The following is a 25,718-nucleotide window of genomic DNA, read 5'->3' as shown; positions in this document are numbered from 1 at the left end:
TAAAATCAATATTTCATGTTTGCATAGACTTCTGCAGTATAAGACATTTTTAAAAAGTAAATTTAGTACCAAATATGGATTATGGTACATTGAATATATGATTAAATGGCTTAAAAACTGTTTAGGATGCATGAAAAATATTCAAAATATTTTGTAGAATTTACCTTTCAAATAGACCTGAAAACTAGCATGTGTGTGCATCAGATCTGTTGCAATATTTGGTCTGGATTTCTCTTGTGTTAGGGATTATATCATTAATTACAGTGAAAATTACTGGGATAAATATACTTACTTCAATTTTTAATGAGATACGTTGATCTCTGATTAGAAACTCTGTTCTAAAGCTGAAAAAGTAGAAAAGGAGACATACCAAGAGCAATAGGAAATTAGTGTAATAAGATGCTGAGTAGGAGAAGAAAAGTATTTTTGAAAAAGAACGATATGCTCCTGTATTTCCTGCCAAATACAAGATGATTCAGAAAGTTTTAAGCCTCACTATAGATCAGGTGCACCCGGTTTGCCGTTGACCACTGCCAAAGATGGATTTCAGGGCCAGGTGAACATTTGCTCTGGCAAAATTTGCTCTGGTTATGCTCATGTTTTGGGAGTTGATATTCAGTGCAGGTGAAAGCAGGATGATATTCTCATGTTGCTCACCTTCCTCAGACTCCTCAACTGTATGTACTTACATGAGTGTAAAGATAGACTACAGCAGAATAAGCAATACAACTATATTGTGTTAGTATTAAGGTGCAGGGAAGATACTCCTTGGAAAAAGGCCAACAGGACTTTCTAGCCTGGCCACATATTAATACATAGTTTAGTGTTATCCAGAGCGCAGGTGTTGTCCAAGTGTTAACACACATGTGCAAATTAAGTAGTCAAAGACAATATGAGACCAGGTGAAGTCTCTTCAGAGCAGGTGAAATCCAGTCTACCTCGTTTAGAGAAACAGATTTCTTCTTAAACCATGAAGGAGATTGACCTATAATCAAAGTGAGGGTAAGACAGAAGTAGGCATCTCCTATGAGGTGCAGGTTGTTACCACAGTTTGCTATTCATATCACTCAGTATGGAAGCATGGGTAAACATTGAGTCTTGATGACTGGAGAGCCCTCTCTGCAGCTCAGACTTGGTAAGATTATGAAGACTGAACCAGGCAGAGGCGGGGGAAATCATATTTTGACCATAAACAAAAATCTGATGCATAAAAAAAGTCACACACTGTCTCCAGTAGCAGTGAGTTATCAGACTGGCATCTTCTTGGAGATTTTAATCCAAATTTCCAAATTTGGTGCTTTGAGTGGAGGGTTGACTGGGCACAAGTGAGGGTGGAGGGAGAGACTTCAGTTTTCTTCACACAGTCTTTGACATTTATAGCAGCAAGTTAATAGGGAGCATCTGAGTAACGTACTGGGGTGAGTAAGAGGCTAATTAGCTTCTAGATACCTGTATCTTAGGCATTTTGTTTAGTACTGGGACTTTATGAAGTAATTATACCTTTCCTTTGGGATAGTTGTAAAAGGCATGATATATGGTAGGGGCTGTCTGACTGCTGGCATGGGCTGGAGTTGAGATAAGTTTGGTATTCCTTGAAACCAAACAGGTATTTAGCCACCTTTGTAGCACTAGGAACAGTTTCTCTCCAGATCCTCTTTGCTGATGCCTGTTACTTGGGAGCTGCAGTTGCTGAACCACTCCTGTAGAAAGGGCTACTTTTGCAGCAGAAAATGTTTAGCTGCAGATTAGCAAATTGAATTTTGGAGACAGGAGAGCTCCTCAGACCTGCAGAAGCCTGGAGTTCTTTCTCTTAACACCAATGCAATTAAAAATTAGACTGAAGGATTCTTATCCCTGATTGAAATATATATTAGAGCTTGTATCAGATACAAGAGTTATGCCTAGATATGTAGTTATAAACAAAGTTATTTGTTGTTCAGTCCCACTTCAATGTTGATGTTATTACTCACTGGGTTATCTGGTTTTTTTTTACTCGGTTAGCATCCTTTTCTTTGAGAGGATTTCCCATCACCGTGGTGATTTTTCACCTTCCAAAGCTGTGTTTTGCTCACCTTTCCAAAATTTACTGTTGCTGTGATGATAAGCTAACCTTCAAACATTAGATATAAAATATTTACTTTCTCTGAATTAGAGCATATGCATTTTAAAGTTCAAAAATAGTAAAACATCACACTTTATTTTAATACTTTATAAAAAGGATCTTAGCAGAATCAAACTATTTGCAAGGATGATGTAATTATTCCCAAATATTATATTGCTTATAATCTGTATTTCAATTATTTTAAAATGTATATTAGTTACATGTTAAATTGTTTCTTCACTTGTACTATAGATAATATTTGATTATTTATTCCAGGCTTTTACTTTTCAAACTCAGTTAGCTTCTGATTTCTAAAAGTAAATGTTTTCCCAGAATTTATTGGATGAAAAATACTTCTTATAGTACAAGAATCTTTTTATTTAATATTGTATTTCTTTTTCTGATGAAGAGATTAAAGCATACATTGTAACACACTTGAAGGTGAAACCCCAGTCCTTGTCAGGCCAATTTTTCAGCAACTTCACAGGCATTTTCTTCCTATAATTCTTCTAGTGCTTGCTAAACTAATACTTAATTAAAAGGTAACATTTGTATATAGGTTTCAATAATTGCAAAGAATTTCTGTAGTGTATCTAAAGACTTTTGCAAAGTATTGTAAAACAATTGCACGGTAGATATAGATAACAGTTACAAAAAATATTGGAGCATAAACAGTTGTACTTTTAATTCCCCTCATTGCTCTAAGTGTGCAAAGGTTTCAAATATTATGATAGCTGAATTATATTAATTTGTACTAATCTCAAATCCTTTATTAATGTTATATATTTTTTCCTTTTATAATTTTTATATATCTTAAGGATACTTGACACATTCTTACATAAGCTGGGTAAGACCTCTCTTGGCTTTTCTTTAAGCTCCTGGGATGTGCAAAACTAATTAACATCAAATGCTTGTATGTAATCCTTGCATAGCTTTGTATCACAATGTCTGAACTGGTAAGGGGTTGGATTTTTCTTCTGATATGACTGTAACTGCTACTATTACAGTGAATACTGTTAAATAGTGTTTTAAATCAAGATAGTGTCCCTTTTCTACAGATTAATGATGTATATCGATGAAAGGACTTTAACTGCAAATATACTAGAGGTTTGTATGACCTTTATTGTTCTTGATAAAGTGATACAGTTTTGTTTGTTATGGATATCCATTATTTCAAAAATGTTATTGTGCAGTCTCTTAGCCTGCTATGCATAATTTGAAGAAAAATTATGATAACAGATACTTCCTGAGTAGTTAGTAAAGATGTGCATCACTGAGATCGTGTAAAAGCTACAGTTCAAAAATGTAGGAGAAATTGGATAACATTTTAATGTGTTGCATCCAAATTACAACCAAGCCTCAAGGATGGGATACTGTGATAAGTGGTAGGGGTATGTATTTCCCATTAATGATAACACCGTACACCATACTGCTACATATCAGTGATCAATGCTTCATTCCCCATTCTGAAGTGTGATGCCAATGCAACTGGTGGCAGTCTTGTATGCAGTCAAAAGATATCTCAACCTGTGTCAATTATGGGTAATCTATACATGCTCAGCTTACCTTCTACAACTGGTTCTACACTGCTCTCACTTTGAATTTCTTTAGTGATCAGTAACTGCTCATATCTGATTTGTGTTTGTATTCTTCAGTATCATCCTGTGCTTTTCTTTTGAAGGCCTCCTCCATCATTTTTAGCATATACTTTTGGGGGACCCTGTTACAATCTCTTCAAGCTGTAGTTTTCTGATAACAGAACTAGTGTTTATTAGCACAAGCCAGTCATGCACGTAACCTTGTTCTAGGATTACTGACTAGTTCACGCCACAAAAATAAAGATCTATTAGAAGAACATATGTTGGTACATATTATAAGTGTTATGCTTTGGTAACTGCATGATAATATTTTTTTTAGTTTAGTTTTATGGCAATATCACATTATATGTTATGAAGATTGCTTTACAACAAATGAGAACTGCAGGGTTTTTTCAGCTTGTATAGACTTTTATCTTTACAATTGGTGCGGTATTTCACTATTAGCTAGGTTATGACATGCTTTTTCACTTTGACTTCGCAAATACATAAGTGTTCTTAGTTTTCCAGATACGTCTCATCAGTCCTACTCAATTCAACTGAGAATTTGTCCTATTTTGTCCTTATCACAGAAGACTATAAGAAAGCTAAAATACACTATATAAGAAGATGTAAAGCTGGCTCTACCTTCTTCCATTCCAGAACTGACTGCTGCGAATATTGGAAAAGCAGTCTACTGAACTGGTTTTCAGGGGAGCACATGAGAGAGCAAGCAGAGGAAAGGAAGCAAGGTAGTTTTTTGTTTGTTTTCTTTGCTGCCTGTTTATATTTACTGTTTTGCAGTAAGAACAAACAAACAAACAAACCCAGGAGCTTTATGCTTGAGATTTAGATGCCAGAGTCAGTTCCTAGTACGGTAAAGAGCTGCATGCCTTGGAGGCAGCCTTGCCCTCATACTGGGAGTTCAATAGAACTTAGGATTTGAGCTACTGGACTGAAGAGTATAAGTAAATGGAGGGAGTAGACTCTAAGGAGATCTTCATGTTGACTCCAATCATTGATATAGATACAGGGTTTAAGCCGTTTTTCAGTCTTTTTAGGGCTTTCCTTCCCCTTAGTGTATTTCATCTTCTGGATTATCCGGGAACAGTAGCCATTAATGAGTGAGTACAGTTGTTGTTCACCACATTAAACCTTGCTTATGACTACAAGGGATCTATTCTTCCCTGTTCTGGCCTTTTTCTGGTAATGACATTCTGCTATTGAGAAAAAAATTACTTTTCAGTCCAGAATAAAACTTTTCTGTCCAGTTGTTTAGTGAGCATTCAGACTTTAGTCCTATGCTAATGAAATGCATATTAGTCTGTATGAGTGGCTCAGATTTCAAAGAATAAACGTCTGTATTTTGATTCTTCTACTTCATGCTCTGAGAATACAGGTTTACACGAGCCTTACAACCTAAGATAAGTCTTCCTCATTTCTGGTGATTTCTGTCCCACTCCCACTAGGAAGGGACCTTAAAAAGAATCACTATTTGTTTTCCTGTAGGTACACAAATGGACACAGGCCTTGCTGACTGATATTTTTATGGGCTAAAACAGCAAGCAGAACTTGTTATTTAGTTTGTAGGTTTGTAGTGAAACTTCATATTGTTATTAAATCTTATTGTTGGGGTCATTTTCAGTGTGATTGGGAAAGTAAGAAAAAACCCCCCTGAACTTATTTTCTTAGAAATGCATATTTTATTGCCTCTCCGACTCTATTTGGATACAAAAATAAAATAAAACAAAATTAACCCTCCTGCCTGTCTTCACATCCTTCGCTTTGCCTGTCATGAAGGGTTCTGTGGTAAGGTTTTTAAGAATAGTGAGATCTGGCTGCAGTTCAGTAGTGGGTTAAGGAAAGGGCATCTACACTTTTTTACTGCAGTATAAAACTGACAGTTTACTGTTTGCAAAGCTCTTGAAGGTTTTAAGTAAGAATTCAATTCCTGACAAGTATTAGGTTTCTGTAATTTCTTCATTCAACTGCTGCATATTTTCATTTTCCTATCAGCTTTCCTCAGTCAAGCTAAAGCAGACAGGAAACTCAGCGATCTTCAAAGCAGTGCTTTCAGATACACACAGCAAAGGCATATGTCTGTGTATCTTGCATTAATGCAAGCCATGTCTTTACAGTTCCTTGTATCTTTCATTATACTTGCACATCCTGTTCTGTCTTAGATTCTAAACTGTTAGGGTAGGAACAACATTCTGATCTTTGATTAGTAGCTAATGTAATGGTATATGGCCTAGATTTGGGTGCTGCTGCAGTAAAATAAATTTCATATAAAAACACTATATAGCGTTTCAGTCCATCTTTTGAAAGTTCTTTGAATCAGTTTTTCTCTGGACTATATTCATCAACCTTGTGAAATGCTGACAGGATTCAGTTGACTAGCAATCACAATCATTCAGTTCCAGGAAAATTTGCCCTTTCTTTTGATTTCCCCCCCCCCCTTCATTCTAGAATCTCATACTTGATAAACCTGAGGAATGGCTTTTGTTGTTCTGTTTCATGGTTATTTATCATCTCAATACATTCAGTATATTTAACTGATAACTTTTCTTTCTTTCTATGGGAGCCTGCTGTATCTTTTCTCATATATAGAATGAGACTAAAGAACATTATTTCTTGTCACTGGGGTTGCTTTATTTCAGATAATTAAATCCATAGATGTTCAAGGAAAACCTATCAGGAAACACAAGTTAGATTCCATCAAGAAATACAGATCATTCCTCAGGAACAGGTACTGACAAAACACTTTTGAGGGAGCTTTTAAAATTTCATTAATATTAAAAAAAAAAAAAAACAGGAATAGCAGCATGTTTGATCTTGTAAAGTAGCTAAAGCAGTTGAATTTTAAACAGTTCCAGTTCAGCATTTTTTTAATCTATATCTGAAATATAAACTAAAGTTTTAGTTAAAGCTTTAGTACACGGATTGTTTTATGATATAAGTGTTCTTGCTCTGCTGTCAAATACTGCATTCCTGTAGTCTTATTGGAAATTAAGGTATCACTTCTCAAATACACAGTTAAACTCTAAGTTTAATATCCTGTGTACTATATAGCTCAGTGTACGTGGGTATACAGTTAGAGTTGACTACTGGAAACAACAGAAATTTAGAGGGAAAAATCTCAATAATACTGATCTGTAAATAGTCTGGGGTTTCTGAAGAAGCCTGCTTTGGAAAAGTAAGTGCAAATAGTACTATATATAATTAATTCTGAGTTGAGGAAAATATATATGCATTGCCAATGTATAATTGTTTGTTTACTGTGGGAAAAAATATGCAATTATACCAGAAATGAGACATTACAATAGTGATACACCAATAATGACCAATAATGAGAGAGATATATTTATAATGTATGTACATGGGTGTGTACACACACATAGACTGTATATATGTGTGTGTGTATATATAGATATACACACACATATAAAATAATTCTGTCTATATAACAATTCTAATTTGAGGAAAGAGAAATATATTTCCCACTCCACTATATCAAATGTTACCTGCTACTGACTTCAGGTTTGCGCCAAACTGATAGAACAAAAGATTTTAGTAAGTTATGGAATGGCTGTAAAAGGGAGTCCCAGAAGATACAGGAAACTGGTTTCACCCTTTCCCATCTCATCAGACGGAAGCTTGCAGGATCTTGTTCCAGTTACAGGCTTTTTTGTAACTACATAACTGCATATGTTGAAAAACGGCATACATTCTGACAGCAAAAAAAGGTTGTTCTTAACATCTCTCTTCAGTATTGGATTAAAGCTTTTAGTGCTTCCATGTATTAGCAGAATTTCTTATTTAAAGTATCTCATAGTTTTATGTGAACTAATAATACTCTCAGTATAATGCTTTGTTATTATATCTATGTCCTGCAAGCAGATGGTTAGTCTACTTTTATTTCCCTGAGAGACCGACCAGAAGACGATGTAGTAATCTACTCAAGTCACCCATCCAGATATATAAAGTATTTTGCATACCTTATGATCTTAAATTCCAAAGTTTCCCAGAACTTAATGACAGGCTAAGTAAATTCACAGACTTAAACTGCTTCACATCATATGGAACCGAGCTGTTCCTACAGTGGGCAATGACAATGACAAGTATCCCAAATGAAAGATAATTAAACTGGGCTTTCCTCCTGCATTTAGAATCACTGCTATTTAGTTAGTTCTCTTAGTTTTTATGCCTTGCTCTCCTTTTAGGAAAGACTATGTGTTTGCAGACTATGGAAGAAATGTTTATGTTCTCGAAATAGGGCAAGTAGCGCATACTTAGCGTTGGCTTCATGTTACAGTGCCAAATACAGCAGGGCACTTGTCATCTACCTCAAAACTTCTCAAGCCTCAGCCCGTTTAGTTAGTAGTATTCAGTAGTGTCCAGTCAATAACAAGATGCAGATGCTGCCTGATTAAGAACAAACAAACAAAAGTAACGCTGAAGGAAGTCTGATAGCTTCTTTGGGAGGTGTTTCTTCACATGAAAAATTCCCTAGCGTTGCTTTGGTTAATAACTACCTTGGAAGTGTGGTATCCAGAGTTTCTTGGTCCTGATCCACCGCCTCCCCCCCTGCAGGGATATCAAAATTCAGAGCTATGAGGTGCTAATAGTGCAACATCTGGTTTGTACAACTTTCCACAGTGTTTTGGAACTCCATAGTCTGTTCTTGAATTTCTTGGTTGCAAGTGTGCAGCAGTACCTTTTAGGATTTGAAAATAAACTCTTTGATTTGAAAATAAACTTGTTTCTCAGTAACAAGAAGTTACAAAAATATAAAAATTAATAGGAAGAAAATTGTTCAAGAAAGAGAAACCCCAATATGTAAGTGAACAAATAGTTAGTTCTTTGTACTTTTAGTTCTAAGCTCTGTTAAAGAGAAAGTAAACAATATAAAAGATGATGACATACCTTAATTTGTCATTAAGTATAGGATCTTATTTCACATAGGACTTGAAAAACTAATGCTATTAGGTTACCTTTTTCATCAGTATATTAACATTTGGGATGTTGAAATGGAATGTGATCGTTTTGGCACTTTCTAAGAATGCAGCCTCTGCCCTAGCATCTAAAGATGCACTGTGGCCTACAGACAGGGCTACACTGCATCAGCTCAGATTTCCCAGGTGCCAAACAAGCTGGGGGAAACAGTAGGTTTGCTTTGTAAGTTCTATGAGAGAAAAAATATAAGAGCCTTTCAAACAGTGCAGGCTTGTCCTTTCTTTGTTACCCACAATAGAAACACTGGAACTTGAACAAGTGTACTGGCAAAATATAATAAAGTATGTTGGATATCTCATTATCTGCTAGAGTGATTGGGTAATCATTTTATTGTTTACTTACTAGAAGGCAAAACAGTTTCCTTAAAGACTTGGGGAAGATATTTCTGTTTATGGATCTCTAGGTATCTGTTTCTTGAACTTTTTAATGTACAATACAGTCTGTTTCTTTCTTTCTTTCAAACGCCTCTCAGTCTTGGAATAGTGCCAAGTTAGAAGTAGCAGTATTGTGCTAACAGCTTTGATATTTTTGTTTAAAGTATCCTTCTATTTCAAATTGTTTTAACAATATACATCGTAAGAGTATAAAGAGCCAGAGCCTGTGGAATACCTAAGGTAACTTTCCTCAATAACTGGAAGTGGGATAACTTAAGGATTTTAATGGTATGTCAGCCATTAAAATCCAGCTATGGTATGTCAATGACCAAAATTTATCATATATTTGATGGTCTTGTTGAAGCGTCTTGCTGACGCTTGCGCATGTTGCCCTTTCTTTTGCTTTTTCTGTTGGTTTAAAAAAAATAAACTTTTCTTAAACTTGTGTCTAGTAACTTTCCTGAGCATTAAAGTATGTTCCCTTTTACACCTATTCTTGCCCAGTAATGCCAGTAAAGTGTATTGATGATGTGTCAAACTATAGCATTTCTTTATGTGTTGGCTGTTTCATAGTACACAAGTGACAAAATAGAATGGCAGTAGAAAGACAATAGATGTTAAAGTGTTTGTACTGGTTTTTTGTATTCATCTATAATGACTTCTTTTCCTGCACTGATTCATTTTTCTGTAACTCAGCATTATATAATCTTGAGGCTGGCCTGTTAATATGGTATATTTAATGTTTTGTACTACTGATTATATCTGTAAGTTCTGCAGTTGCAGTAAGACCACTAAGAGCAAAAGGGCATAAAAAGGCAGTGAACTTAATATTTACTTTTTATTAATCTATTACAGAGATAACTCTTGAGAAGGAGCCTCCATCTAGAATCAAATAATAGATTGCTTATATTATGAATAACTCTAAGGTCTAACAAAAGTGACATCTACCAGGTTGCGGTTGTATAATGATAATTGAATTTCTGAACAAACTGATATATATCTATATAGATATGTAGTTCATATTACTGTAATAATATGTATTTTTCTGTTGTTTTCTAGCTTTACTGTCTGTGAATCTACCTAGTTCACAGTAAAAATATTTTTCTTTTGCTACTAGCTATGTAGCCTTGACTACAAGGGATATATGTAAAAATAGCCGTTCTGATGTTAATGTTCAAAAGAACATTGAATGAATATCTCCATGTTTGATTAACTACAGATTCTAATGTATAGACTGTATCTCCACAGATTTTAAGTTCAGGTGTGTGTTTTCTTTATTTTTAGAACTCCTCAGCTTGTTTAAAAGGATTTTTTTTCCTCACAAAAAATATTCCAGATCCTATAAAATAGGTCTGATTTCAGTATAACTTGGTTTACTTTTTAAAATTTATGCACGACTTTTCTTAAACTGAGATCAATAATTTTAACTGCTCCCTTTTATTATGTAGTAAATACATGGCCTGTGAGTAGACCTGTGGTTTTGCTTCCATCCCCTTATTGTGCTGCCACATCTGTTCTTACTTGCTTTGTAATGATAATTACACTGTAATGCCTCTCATCTTATGTATTTCTTAATTTATTCTGTTTTTCACTGTTTTCTCACTAGGGTGTTTGCTATCTGGTGATGAGAGGTAGACCAGAACATTGCTGTGTGCCTAGGCATAAGAGTCTACCTTTTGGGAGGAGCATACGAAAATCCTCCACTATGCAAGTGGCATGATATGGCAGACTCTGATTACCATTAGTTTTCCTCAGGAGAAAAAAAAAAAAAGTTAACAGCAAAAGAGAGTATCTGCTTCTTAAAAGACATTTTTATTCTCTATTTGTTATCACATTTGGTCCAAGTAGGCTGCTGCACCAGTCTACCTTCAGCCCTCTTTTTTAACCTGCAGGGCTTAAAGTACCATCAAAATAGTTACCTCCAGTGACTGTTCTGATTCTTACTTGTGATTTATCTCCAATTGTTTTGGCTTCTTCTTCACTCAATAAGAGCCCAATATCAGGAATTGTGTGACTAATGCTTTTAAAACATGATAGATGTCTTCAGAACTTTGTAAGGAAAGTATTAGCATCTCTCATTCAGTCTTGCACAAAGAAATTACTTGCTGTATCCTACTGTGAAGATTGTTTGACATGAGAGACTTAGAAACGGCAAATGCTGTCTTTCCTCTGAAATTTCTTTCCGTGGTTCTTCACGTCAGTCAGATGGGCCCTGTTTTGGTAGGATTTCACTATATCTATTGTTGTGTATTTTTTCTTTTCTTTTTCTTTTTTTTTTCCCCCCTCTGGGTATTAGTTGCTTTTTAGTAGTTTGAAAAAAGGAGACTTTCCGAAGTTTTATAGTTCTGCTGCAGTAGGTTTAATTGCTACAGTAGGCTGAATAAACTTCTGAAGTTGATATTTTTCTTTATCAGATATTGTTCTGGAGGGTTCTTCTAGAGAAGTGGTCCTTAGTGTAGGTCCAGAGTAAAGACTGAATTGCCTCTATCAAAAGTGGCACCACCCTTTTTCTGCTGCAGGGCAAAAATGTCATTGCAGAGAATTAGCTGATGTTGAGATAGCCAACAGAAATTTCCTATCTGACTTTGTTTCTAAATACATTCTGGAGTATGCTTAAAAACCACTAAGAGTTTTTTTTTTTCTTTTTTTTTGCTGAACATGTTCTTTCCTTTTTACATCATTCAAATCAATAAATTTTTCAGAAATCTGTAAGTCTTAAAAAAAAAAAAAAAAAGAAAACAGTTTTCAATATATTTATTATTCTTATTTTAAATAGTACCTTCAGGTTTTGATTTATTGTATGAGCCAATGAATAAATAATTCATCTGTTTCCCAATTTAAACTAAGAAATTTTATATTGCATACTCTGCAAAAATCTTAGCAAAAGAACGTGGATGTCACAAGATCTTATTCTTAAAATTTGGAAATGGCAAAATTAAAACTACTTGCATTTAGTTTCTGGCACACGTGCTCTATAATCATTAATGACATAGTCTTTTAATAAATGTTCACACATTGTTTATTCATAACACTCCTATAACATCCACTGCATATGATAGGCAGTCTTCATTATTTTTGCTGTTGAACTTGAAGTTCAACAGGTGACCCTAGCCTCTGAACCTCCTGCTCAAAAGATTCTAAAGACAAATGATAATTTCCTCTTGGATTTTTTAGTATTGTTCAGAACACAAAATGCATTGAAAATTAGCTCATGTTCACAATAAGATGAATGAAAGGTGAGAAAGTAGGGTGACGTTCTCTCTCTTTTTTTTTTTTTTTGGTAGCAGGAGGGATGAGATGAAGACCATGAGTGTACACTCTGTAGAGTCAAAACCTTTGATCTGAGCATTCAGCATATCTGGTGTTTTTATAACATTTGGTATGCTCAAAGGATAGCCTCCATTAGCTCTGAAGTATTGCAGCAGTGAGAACTCAGCATGTGATCTAGTTGGATTCTGGGCTTCCTTTTAATGATATTAATTCAGCATAGAATTGTACATAAAATTCCTATTTTTTGAAAAAGCAGGCTGAGAAAACCCTGGGAATTTGTATTGAATGGAATACTGTTACGTTATTGATTTTCATGGACTTGTAGTTTTTAAATTAATTTCAAAACCCAGCGTTGGTAAAAACAGTTTCCAAGTCATGACTTTTTTTGATGTTTATAAAATGTTTTGTTTCAAAATTGAATTTAAGCTAGAAATTGGAAATTACCCTGACTGTAAATATATTAGACAGAATCTTTTTAGTTCAATATTTTTCCAAAGCCAAAGAACGTTTCATGCTGCTCTTGATGTCTTAGCAAGAAAACACTAAAACAGATAGCACGTTTTGTAAGAGTAGTAGGAGCCCCATTGTTATTTGAAAAAAACAGGTACATATTGTGTACCATAGCAGGAAATTTCAGTAGTATACAGCTACCTTGAAATACTGATAGTGGAACTTGCTGGTGCAATAAAGCTAGGTATTTCTTTCTCTAGTGGAAAGAATCTGCCTGTGTAACAGTCAGAATTTATCAAACTTGGTATATTTTTAGAAAAAGTCCTTTTTCACAATGCTGAATTTTCTAACAAAAAGCTAAAAATAGTCCATGGAAACTCTCATCCAGGTTTTTGTTGACATCTGCAACTTAAACTGTAAAGGTTGCTATTCTCCATGTTGAAACACGGGGTAAAACAATTTGCCAGTTTTTTTCCTCAAGTATTTACTCAGAGACTCAGAAGTTTTTGAATTCTTTCCAGAGTCTAAAGAAAAAGCTCCAAGCTAATCACGAAGGATGATTAGCTTGGAAGCTCCAAGCTGATCAAGCTTATTCCTTTTGTGCTAAATTATCAGAGAGGTCTGTTTTATTTTTCTCATTCCGGTTTGTTATTGGTGACTATTATGTACACATATACCAATTCAACTATTCAAGCAGGCAGCACACGTGAATGAAGAAAGTAAGACTTTGCAAAAGGGCAGTAGGAAAGAGTTGTTCCTTTTCTTCAAGTCTGTGGAGGCATTAAGAGTATTGGCTTGCTGTAAATAGTCATAAATTCTGATAAATGTAAGTTGGAAGGGACCCCTGAGGGACGTGTAGCCCTGTTGAAAGTGGGGCTTTTGCCATCCCTAGATAGGCTAGCTTTCCAGTCAAATTTTTTCCAGTCAAGTCTACTGAACCTCCAAGAACAAGGATTCCCTCTCTTCTACATGCTGTGCCGTTGTACGTAGAGGTCAGGGAACAAGTTTTGCCTTTTAGTGAACAGGTACTTGAGGAACAGTCCCCCATCTGAGCAGCTATATAGAAGTCCCATGGGTGGCCTTCTCCCTCACATACATCATCTAATTCCAGCTCTTCTCTCAGTTCCTGTCATCTAACAAACTATTTAATCTCCTCTTCATAGGTTGAGTCTTGACAGCATAACAGAAGCAGCACAGCAAAGCCTGTTTTATTAATTTGTAGTGAAAAGATGGTTCTTTATTCTTTATGATGAGCTATACTGTGCAAGAGACATACTCTTGCAAAAACTAAATGTTTTAAATTTTAATTGGAATTTAAGTGCATATAAGGTTAATGCTTTAATATCAATTCCTTCCTCTTCGAAATGTTTTTCAGTTACTATTTTGTCAGTGTTTCTGCATGTCAGCTTTAGTGTGCATTTTGTATTTCCTGGCAAATGACTTTTAATGCTGTTATTCAGACCTGCTGTCATGAATACTACTAGTATGAAATAGACAGCCTCCACAAAAAACTTACTGAATGAGGTCTGTGAAACAGAGAGATGGCTGAAGAGTGGTGGCTCTTAGCCCAGCCTTATCAACAGTACTAGAAGCATGAGGCCAAGAGAAGGGAATGGGATAGACATTGACTATGGGGAACTCAGTGCCAGAGTTGCCAGAAGCAGCCACTGATTCTGTGCTGTGCCAGCCCCATGAATGCAGGCCTCCAGGGTGGCCTGGCCCATGATTCTGGAGCAGCAAGGAAGCTATCGTCAGTCTCACGGGAGGCTGGCACAGAACAACAAACTAACGTCCTCTCAGCTGTCACTCCAGCACTCCACTCAACCAGACTAAACGCCAGACAAAAAGGAAAGGAGTTTTGTAGCAAAGCACAGTCTCGCCTGGAGGTGGTTAGGCCCTTCACCACTGTAATAGCATTACTGATGTTACCTCTGTGGTTTTTCATTATTTTGGAGTTTGTTTTTTCCTGTTGATTCTTTGACTTGTTGGACTAATCCTTAAGAATACCTGATTTCTGAGAATACTGAACTTGAATTCCTACTGCCTTTATCTGTGTCTGCGGAATTTTATGCAGTGAATTGCCTCTGATAGTTTTGGCTAGGCTAATTGTCTCTGTATTTCTAACAGGAGATTTCACCTGGGGCAAAGGAGGTGGAATCTGACAGTAGTCAGCTTTCTATCCTGGCCTGTTTAAAAAAAAAAAATCTTCAAGATTGGCCTCACAGGAAGAATAAGGGGTATCTCAACTGATGAGAGGAGGTAGATCCTGCTGAGAAGAAAGTATGGAGCCAGAAACTTCAGTAGAAAAACTGTCCCTGCTTTGCTTGATGGGAGAACCTTAGCTTCAGAGCCTGATAAAATCTTGCTGGGGGTCCATAGATATGTGGCATCACATGTGAGGTATGCACATACAGTTCCTCAGATTGTGCAACCCCTTGCATGCATCTGGGGCATTAGGCGAAAAGTGGTCAGGAGCACATGGTCTTGTGTGTCCAAGCCTCCTGCCTTCAAAGATGTTCTGACCTAAGATACTGTGATAGTAAACGTGATATTGGGGAGTGCAGTAGCTATCTTGCTCCCTTGAACTATCCTGCAGTTAACTGGCTAAGTATACACTTCATGTCTGCACAAGAGGATACTCTTGTGAGGTATGATTGCTCAGATGGCTGTGCAAGGGAGCAGGGGTGAAGAGCAGCATCTGATGTGCAGATGGGTATCTACAAGCTGCTAAACAGCCTCTCTGTATCCTGGAAGCCATTCCAGACTGGCTCAGATTGGAGGTTGCAGAATTTCCGAGTACACAAGCATCATGCATTTCCATGGTACAGTGTATGCTTCCAAAGTTATGGTTTATGTCTTGGGATAGTACTGTCTTTAGATGTAGTTGGTAGTGTATTGCTTATTCCATGTATGCTGTCTGTGGCCCTGATGCATTTGGGGAAACTCTGCATTGTTTGGGAGGGGTAGATTTCTCATATGATGGAAACTTTGATGATGTCTTAGCCTGTTATTGCAGTAACGCTATTGCATGTGACCAAACAATTTAAGATTCTCCAGTGTAGTGGAAATATTACTGACATTGGGCTGAAGGCCCTAGAAAAAGATATGCGTAAAAAAAATTGTTCAGGCCTCACTTGATACCAACTTTCTTTTTTCAGCATTGCTGCTTCTGAGAGGGCAGAGATGTCAGGGTTACCACCCTGCTACAATTCTCGCACTGACCTGAGGGAATGCGTGGGTTCCTGCATCAGCCCTTGGAACAGAGAACAGGGATGGGCAGGCACAGCCCAAAATAAAACCTTGTCAATGTTGCTGTGAGGGGACAGAAGAGGCGTATTTGCTTAGGTGGCTTAAGGAAACACTCGGGAACCAAGATGGAAGGCCATAGAACATAAAAACATGGAGTCACTAGGAGAGTTTGGTACAGATGAGTCAATCTGTCTGCTACTGGAGAGGGGCAAAGGAAAGTAGGAGATACTTGGTGAGCACAAGTCTGTTGCTGAAGGGAGCTTGAGGCAAGCAAAGGCTTAAGCAAGCTGCTGTTTAGCTCAGTTTGGTTGGCTTGTTGAACAGGATTCTGCAAATAAAATAGCTACCAAAGAGGATAGACTAAAAGATATAAAGACCTCTTAGATCTGATGAGAAGCAGATATATGCGTTTGAGATATAAATATGATAAATGGAATAGAAAACCCTTAAAAACTACTTGAAATTAGAAACAGCAAAATAATCTGGTGGCTATGTCAGTAACGAAAAAAATGATCTGTCTGATGGAATCTAATACTGCAAGTTTTAAGTTACATTATAGAACATATGCAACCTGGAACATTGTTGTTTCTGGAATTCTGGAATACGATTTCATGTCCATCCACAAGTTTGAATATGTAGCTCTTTTCAACAGCCAATGCATGGGAACAGCGGGACCAGCATTAAAATGTAGCTTTCCCATTACAGTAACTTGTGTAAAATTTGGATGTAATTTAGTTTGGCACTGGATGAAGTACAGAGACATTCTGAACGTCCTTCCTGCTTTTGTACCTGTTAAGAGCTTTGTGTCGTGAACAGGCAATGTATATGAAGCAATTCCTCACATTGAACAATTTCTTTTGGACTGTTCCCTAAATTGGTGGTTTGTAAATCAGGCATTTAATATTCCTGCTATAAAAAATGTTTTATAACAATGAAGTTATTACCCAGGTAAGATACAAAGATCAATTTTGGTGTGAAAACATTTTCTAGGAAACTATTTTATTTCCTCTAGGACACCTGCTGTTTTTTTGGACGGACTCATCATAGCTACAATGTATCATTACATTCTTTAGCAATACAGATTTTCATTAGATAATAATTCTAGGGCTAGATGTCAGCAAAATATGGCGGAATCTACAGAGAATGTGGCAGAGGAGAAATCAATAAAAAGATGTAAGAAATACTCTACATAAGAAAGAAAATGAGTAAGATATTTTTATCTCAGTCAAGACCCCAAAACTTCTACCGTGTAGCTACATTGCCACTTTACAAAATTTAGAATAGCTATACTATTGCACTTCTGAAGAGGGTCCAAAATGTATACTCAAACATAAATATGGATCAACTGGAACATTCTACTACTTGTATAAATGTTTGTTCTGGAAGTCAAAGTCATTTTATCTGATGTGAAACCACTTTTCTGTTTTAAGTTTTGAAGAAAATCTAACTGAAATTTTGCTGTGTTGTGCCAAAAGGAGCTTTGTTCTTGTATTCAGAGTGGGCCTGGTTTTCAGTCTAAGCATTTTGGTATTGCTTTTCCCTGGACTTGTGTACTTTTCTTACATGAATGTGTTTATACTTTTAAATAGATAGATTAGATATACCATACTCTGTCGTAAGAGTTATATTTTTTGCCTTTTGCATGGATAGAATTTGTTGATAAACAAAACCTAAGATGCATTTTGTTTCCGATATCCCGCATCTCTTTTACCCATTTCACTACAGTAAAAATGTAGTTCTTAAAAGTGATATATCAACCGATAAGGAGAGAGGAGGGCTTCTGGAAGAATATAGAGGTCCAGAAAGAAGCAGCAAAAATAGGTTAGGTAAAATACTTTTTTTCCCAGCTGTTCAGGTTAAAATGTTCTAGTAAGCTGCTTCTGGCCTTTTGGAATTCTTTTCTTAAGGCTGTCAGATTTTCAGACTATATAAATGATATTTTTTAAGTTAAGTCATTTTCAGGAAAAAACAGAAACACTTATTAGTTTTAAAACAGATGTGTAATTGCAGTATGAACTTGAATTCCTAAAAGTGCTGTATCACTATGACCCTGACAGAGAATAATGATTAAACATGCATAATTTTTTTAGACAGGCTGTTAGCCCCATTGAAGTCCATGATACATGGCTATTAAAAGTGCTGTATGTGTCTTTCAGACAGAAAGACTTGAAAGAATTATTGAAATATGACTTACAGTCTCAAGAAGAACAGTAAAGATGAGTGTTCTATTTAAAATACATACATATATTTGACTAGGTAATGTTGAAAGAGCCAAATGATTATTGTGACAAATTTACAACTTTATTCCATATACTTTCACAACGTGCTCCTTTAAGGCTATTGAAGGAGATTGGATGAAGTCACAGGCTCTTTCCTGAGACATTGGCCTTTGGCGTTTGTAGAGGTGTTATATAGCACTTATAAGCCTTCACTGTCAACTGTGAATGTGTTTATTCCGCTTTTCATTTTATTTTAAAGTTATGAAAGGTGAGACTTTGAAAATTATGTTATCCTCTTGATGACTGAAGAGGGTATTGAACATGATAATAATCCAAGTCTGACTGAAGATCAAGAAAGTTCTAAATATAACATGAAGCCAGATTTTATGTAAGTGATAAGGTTAAATATTTTTAGGAATATTTGTAAAATTGTGGAATTGCTATTTATTAAACCATCTTCCTTTTTTAATCTGAAAATCAATTAACTATTTCATTGTCTGTTTACAGGTACATAAAGTTTTTATTGAAACTATCCAATAATAAATTTTCTTTAAGTAACAGATGATTTGAAAATTTATTTTGGAAAATCACTAAAAATGTATGCCTTTTTTAGACTATGTTGAAATACGTTTGGGATGATATTTAATTCATCATAGTAAAAAAAAAAAAAAAACCTCAATTTTTAGAGTAGTAAAAGCTGACTTTTGTGAGTTTTTTACTCATATTTTGGCATGAATGCCCTCCTTAATACTAGTATCTTAATTTCTATGTTATCAGTTACTGAACAAAAGCACTTAAGAGTCTTGCTTCACTCACTTGTGTGATAAAATGGCTAATTTAGGGTAAAGCTGGATAGTCTCTGAGATGGATTTTTGTCGATTTTGTCCTTTGTTCTCCACGTTCCAAGACAAAAGTTTGAGTAACAAGAAAAGTGACAAGTCTCCAGAACAAGATGGTATTCCCCCAGTAATCCTAAAGGAACTCCAAGGAACTTTGCAGTAGCTAAGCTCCTAATTGTGGTGTATAATCTCTCAATTAAAGGTGCCTTATCACCTGAGGCCTGGAAAATTGCAAACGTGGCGCTAGTTTTTCTGAATTCTTGGGGAGATCTTGGGTACTGCAGCCCATAGGTCCGCTGTCTGTATCAAGCAGATTATTAGAAAGTGTAATAAAGAGTAGATCATGCAAGCAAACTGGATATAATGGGGAAGAATCAACATGGCTTTTGTAAGGGAAGGTTGTGCCCCAGACGTCTAGCATGATTCATTTGAGGTGCCCACAAGAAAGTGATAAAAATAATAAAAGTGTTGATGCTGATATTTCTATCTGTATTTCTATAGGCTTTTGGTAAGATCGCTCACCAAAAGCTATTAAGGAAACTAAAAAGCTATAGGGCAGGCAAGAAGGTCTTTACAGGGATAAAAACTGAGTCAAAAAAGATGAAATAAAGTAAATGACCTGTTCTCACAGTGCAGGCAGTCACCTTTCAAGTTCCACATCATCTGTGGTGGGGACCAGGTTATTTCTCAAATTCATGAGTGACCTGATAAAACAGATGAGCTATGGTATGACCAAGTGCTGTTGATACTCAGTTACTCAGGTTAGTAGCACTGAGTGTCAGCTGTGGATAAAAATAAAATGACAGGATAAATTAAATACAGATAAAAGTAATGATGTACATGAGAGAGAACACTCCTCACTTCACAAAGATTATCCCTCAGGATTAGTATCTTGGAATTATGGCAGGAAGTTCTGTGCAAACCTTAACTCAATATTCAGTACCAGTGAAAAAAAGAAAATGGAAGTATAAGCATAATGGGGAAAAGAATGCAGAACAAAATAGTGTCATTGTATTGTATAAACGTGTAGTGCTTCATGAATGCTATGCACAACTCTAGTCATACCGTCCCAAAAAGATATAATACATTTGGAAATGATTCAGAGAAGGATAACAAGAAAGGTATGGAGTGGCTTCTGTAAACAGAAATAAGTCAGGAATCTAGTTATAGAACTGCCTGAGGGATGTTATATTTGGGATCTTTTAAGTTGTCTGTCGCAAGGAGAAGATGAAAGGGAATTAATTTATTGTTTTTTCTAGTACAAAATGAGAGGTAGCAATGTGATCTGAGAGCACTGCAGATTCAGAACAAAATGAAGAAGGTGATATTCATGCAATGTGTGTGTAAGCTGTTGAGCTGCTTGCCATGGGCTGCTGTAATTCTAAAAGCTCATTTAGGTTCAAGGTGAAATTGGACAAGCTCATGGAAGAGAAATGAGAGCTATTAAATACACAGGAACCATGTCTAGCTCAGGAAGTAATTGAGCTGCAAATGGTTTGGGGCCAACCTGAGGAAGTGTAATATATGCTTGCCTGGCTCTTTTGCTGTTCCGTAAGCATGCTGCAGGATGCTTAGCTTAGAAGAGCCTTTAGTCTGACTCAGGATAACTGTTCTTTTGTTCTTACATTTTTTTGTTCCAGTTATTCTACCCTTTCAGTATCTTAATAAGTGCACTGTCTGAATAGAATCATTCTGGATGAACGTTATGACTTTAGTAGAAATGGAAAGACAAATCTAGCACTTTCTAAATAAGTCTTGAAGTAGCAGTCTTCAATCTAGACAAGATGTATGAAGGAAAATGATGAAAATGGTATATTTTTCTGCTTTAGAACACTTCCATTAAGCCTTGTTCTGGAATTTACAAAATCATCATCTGAAATTTAAGGAATACACGTTGAGAATGTATTTTTTTTGCCATTCCAAAATTCAGTTGAACTGTATGCAGTATTTAAATTTAAACATCGAAAACATTTTCTTCATGATAAACTCAAAATATTTTAAAACAATAGCAGTCAGTACAACTGAGAAAGGATACTGTATATAGGCATTTTGAGAAAAGGACATGTTACAGAATGTGAAAGATAAAGTTAAATTTATGAGCAGCTCCTCTGGAAAAATACCAAAGGAAATGAACAGAAAATAGAGGATCTTCTATTTATTCTCGGTTTCCCCAAATAATGTGACTTTAGTGTGTACTGCATACTTGTGAACCATAGCATCATATGATAGAGATTTTTAAATGAAAAAAAGGTCTTAAACATTAGCTTCTAAAGGTATACGTTTATGCTTTTTCAAAAACTGAAAGATGGATTACATAGTTTTGCCAATTTCATATGATTCACGGAGCAGTATTACAATATGTTACATGGAGCAGGAGTACATTAAAGCTAGTTCAATCCTATTCACAACACCACTGTGGGAACTGCAACTCCGTAGATACTATTAGGAAGGATATAATTGGAAAACCCAGTCATAATCACCGTTTCTGCTCATGTTATGCAAGCTTTTTTTTAAACTCATTTTATATGCTTGTCTGTATTCACTTACTTCTAAAAATAGTGATAAAAAGGCAAATAGCGTACAGTGTGTTTCATAGATTGTTGATCGGTGCAGCATCGGAGTAAAGGAGTGCATAAGTACTGGTGCACATAACTCTGATTCTCTACATTCTGATTCCTGCTTGAAGCAAGAATTCCCAGGACAACAGTTTTCTTAATAAAAAACATAATGAGTGAAAGACTTTAGGCTGCAACTACTTTTTTTTTCTTTGAGGTAAAACTATTTAACTATTAAAACTCGAGGAATATTTTTGCCATTTAAAGATGTGCTTGATAACCCCTCCAGTTGTAATTATGTGACTTCAGCAATTATGGTAGGCTCACATTTTCTCAGTAGTTCAGTTTTCTATAAAATGAGATTTCTCTACTATCTTCTTGGTGATCTTTTAGCCAATGGGATAGAACTATTGATATGACAATACACTGAGTATTTGCTGTAGTTAACGAACCTAGCTTTTTTGTTAAAATTAAAATGTTGAGTACAGTCTCTTTAATGTTTTGTTCTAGAGAGTACTGAATTGAATTAAGAGATGCTTTTATTCTTTCTGGTCTTCTTCTTGCTCCACCTATTATCTGCAATGCTTGAATAAATTTATTTACATGTCTGGGGGTTGTGAATTTGTCATTTATCAACAAATTTCTTAAAATCCTATATGAAAGCAGTTTATTTCATTAAAGTTTTTCCTTCTTACAGTTGTGGCATAATACAGCTGATGAGTTCATTGGGAGGATATTTTATGTTTAGGAAGGTGATTTCTAGAAAATTGAGCTAATCATAATAATTTAATGATAGACTCTTCTTGATATAGTTGAAAACTATATAGCAGAATATTTAGTCTTTTACAATTCATTTATTATTCTTTAAAGTTACTTTTATTGATGATGACTTTGAAACTTTGATTTTCAAAAACTATTCATGGAAACTGTAATTAAGTTTACTAATACCCTAGAATATTAATGTAAAAGAAAAGAAAACTACTGCAGCATTTCAAAGGCAGCATTAGAAACATTGCCTATGTAAGTCCTGTGAGAAATGCAATTTTTTATTTTAAATGCTAGTAAATAACATTTTTTTAGCATTGTTCACTTAATGAGTGAAAACAGCCTCTGAATTACATGTGTTTTATTCCTTATGAGTAACTTGTCCCATTATGATGACTATAATCTTTTTCTTACTTGTTTTTTTACTGCTTGCCTTTCATAGGAAGTAGAGGTTGGTATACATCTTCTGTCTTTCATATTCCTGTGAGTTTTTCATGTATACATTTATTTCTTACATTGTACTAAATGTAAGTTGTTTCTTCCTTCTCCAGGATGATTATTTTCGTACATGGAGTCCGAGTAAACCATTTGATCAAGGTAAGATTCGGCTACTTATTTTTGTTTAGGGTAGGATGGCTCCTGTTTTAAAATAACAAGTGTAGAATTCTGTGAATTTGTTCCATCTCTTCCCTCTTCAAATGATTGACTTACAGGGCACCAGAAAGTCAGTTGTAGCTTAATCATAATTTTATATCTGTGATTTTTGCAACTTTTTATTGATTGGTGACAGAGACAGGGGCAGTAGGAACCTCTAAAGTAGTCTAAAGTTTCCCTCGTATAGACAAGTGTATGGGGTTTGGGAGGTTTTGTTTTGCTTTGTGTATACATTAAAAAAAGTTAAGTGCCGTCTTATTTTCAGCGAGACCTTTGAAGAAAAAAAGGCATGCAATCTGATATGTCCTTTGCAGTTAAAAATAAGTCATTAAAATGTTGAAAGTTCTCTTTATATTTGGCTGATAAAACAAGATCTAGAAAACATTTTGGAAGTCTATCATTTTCAAGTGATCTTTCTTGAGGAAAAGCACAGATGGAGCTATGAGAATGGTACAGTACAACAATTTCAATCTCAGAATAATTTGAGTAAATGCAGCAAATTTTTGACATTAGCCATTTCCTCCCTAGACTTTAGAACTTAATAGTTACTGTCAATATGGTATACTTCATATATGTTGTTTCAAAGTATGTGACTACTGATGTGAAACTACTTAGAATCTTGATTTCTGAGTTACTAGCATGGAGCACTTCAGACCATTGGTGGTCTTTTCTGGTAATAATCAATGGCGCAGTCACACTGAAGGAAGAGCGTAGGGGCTTGTACACAAGAGACTGAGAGAAAAAAATATATTGCGAAAATAATATGCTTAGTTATTTAATCAGCTTTCTCTATAATGGACATTGAGTTAATATCTTTTGACTTTAAGGGGAGATTTATAATAAATCTTATTTTGTTGTGGTAGTTAAAGTTTAGGGACTTGACTTTATATTGTAAGGTAACTGCAAAATAACCTTATGTGATTTTAAGGCTTCTGTAAGTATTTCGCCCATATATAATCAAATTCTAGTAGAAGTGATTGTACTGTTTCCCAGCTGTTAATATCTTACTAAAAAATTTAGTCGCAAATCTCAGGTTACATAGAGCAACTTATGAAAGGAAGCTGGATTTTGACTGTGTGTAAGTAAGAGAAAATATCATTACTGGACTCAGTCTTTGCTTCTCAGATTTTAGTTGGAGTGACAGTACTCTTCTGTGGAAATTGTCTTGGCTAATGCCACTATAGTGTGGGAAAATGAAAAACAAAAATTACTGTTGGACTGTTGACTCTTAATGTTATTTCTTCTCAATTTTGACTGGAGATTCCAACATGGGGCTGTTGGAATTGCTGAAAAGAACCTTGACGGTTGACATATCATCATGAAATGTTTTATTTTTAATGAATACTGATAAAGCAAACAAAAGGAGAGGGAAGAAGAAAGATAGGTTTACATTAGCAGTGATCTGTGAACTGTCATGGTTTTCCTCTGGTGTGGTGGAAATTTGTGAGCGTTACTTTAGGTCCACAGCAGCCCAGATATTTCAGAACCTGCCAATTTTGCAGACCCTACCGCTCTCCTCATTATATGCTAATGCCTTATGGAAGAGCAATTGACTGTAGTCCTCTAACTCCTCAGTGGAAAGATTCCTTTCTTTCGGTGAAGAACCCTCATCTGTGAACCAGGCTTATCACTTTGCTCCAGAATACCCTTAGCTATGCTTCCCCCCGCCCTGCTTTGGCTTCTCATAGAGGGGTGTGATATGTAAACATGTATTTGGTGTGACAGTAGGAATAGGTTATGCATTAATGACTTAATGGTGGCAAAATATCAGAAGACAGAGTTGAATGTGCTGTGAATTTTGGCCATGATTTGCTTTGTTATTGCATACCTGACAAGCTTTGTTTTTGTTTTTCCAACTACCTATCAGTTTTGCAGAAGGTACACTAAAATATTTTCCTGCTGCATATAATGAGTTTTACAAACTTAGGCTTGTTCTCTTGTTTTGTTGAGTTCTTTGGTGGCACTGGGGCTAATGTGTGTAGAATACGTTTCTGAATTTACATACAAGCCAACTATGAGAATGTTACCTGTCTTACCTTGTTTGCCTAATGCAATGTGTATCGGATAGTGAATATTTAAAAAACAATGCCTACAAAGCTCAACTTTCTATTATCATATGCTTGTAAACTGAAAATTGGCACTGAAGAGTGAAATGCATCTGTTTGACTGAGGCATGTAAACGGTTTGCCTGGGGTAGTTCTTTTATCTGCATTTTACTGTTTGATTTATAATTGAAAAACAAATGTTAGCTAGGGACACCTTCTAATAATAAGTACTCCAAAGTTTTATTTGTTTAGTATGTAAGCCATTTTGTCTTAATTTGTCTATCTGTTATATAGAGATTATGCGGTATTTTTATCTGTCAGTAAAGGCAGATTAAAAAGTGTTTTTGTGTAAGAACCCTGCTATAGTCTTTGTCAGACAATTATCCTCAGCAGTAAATGCCTAACCTGAATTTAACAATGATACCGAACTGAGCTATATGTCAAAATATCTATTTTTTCCCAAGAATTATAGGTTTTTAGACTCTGGTCCTACAGATATTCCTTATTAATTAGATACTTGAATGTTGTTATCATTTTTTCTGAAAGTGTGAAAATAAAGTTACTGATTAGGTCCAGGACAAATACAAAAAGCTAGTAAGAAAGCTTC

General features: G+C 35.5%; 1 protein-coding gene across 5 annotated transcripts in view; it reads left to right on the top strand.

Moving 5' to 3' along the window:
- Positions 1–25,718, top strand: part of SPOCK3 (SPARC (osteonectin), cwcv and kazal like domains proteoglycan 3) — a 501,844-nt gene that overhangs the window by 335,745 nt on the left and 140,381 nt on the right. For all 5 annotated transcript variants that reach the window (XM_068942432.1, XM_068942433.1, XM_068942431.1 and 2 more), the window contains one exon: positions 22,964–23,009. In XM_068942432.1, the coding sequence (XP_068798533.1) occupies positions 22,964–23,009 (46 nt within the window). The remainder of the gene's footprint in view (positions 1–22,963; positions 23,010–25,718) is intronic.

Source organism: Struthio camelus, chromosome 4 (assembly GCF_040807025.1).
Source record: "Struthio camelus isolate bStrCam1 chromosome 4, bStrCam1.hap1, whole genome shotgun sequence".
Classification (NCBI taxonomy): domain Eukaryota; kingdom Metazoa; phylum Chordata; class Aves; order Struthioniformes; family Struthionidae; genus Struthio; species Struthio camelus.
This window is presented reverse-complemented; position numbering and strand designations above follow the sequence as displayed.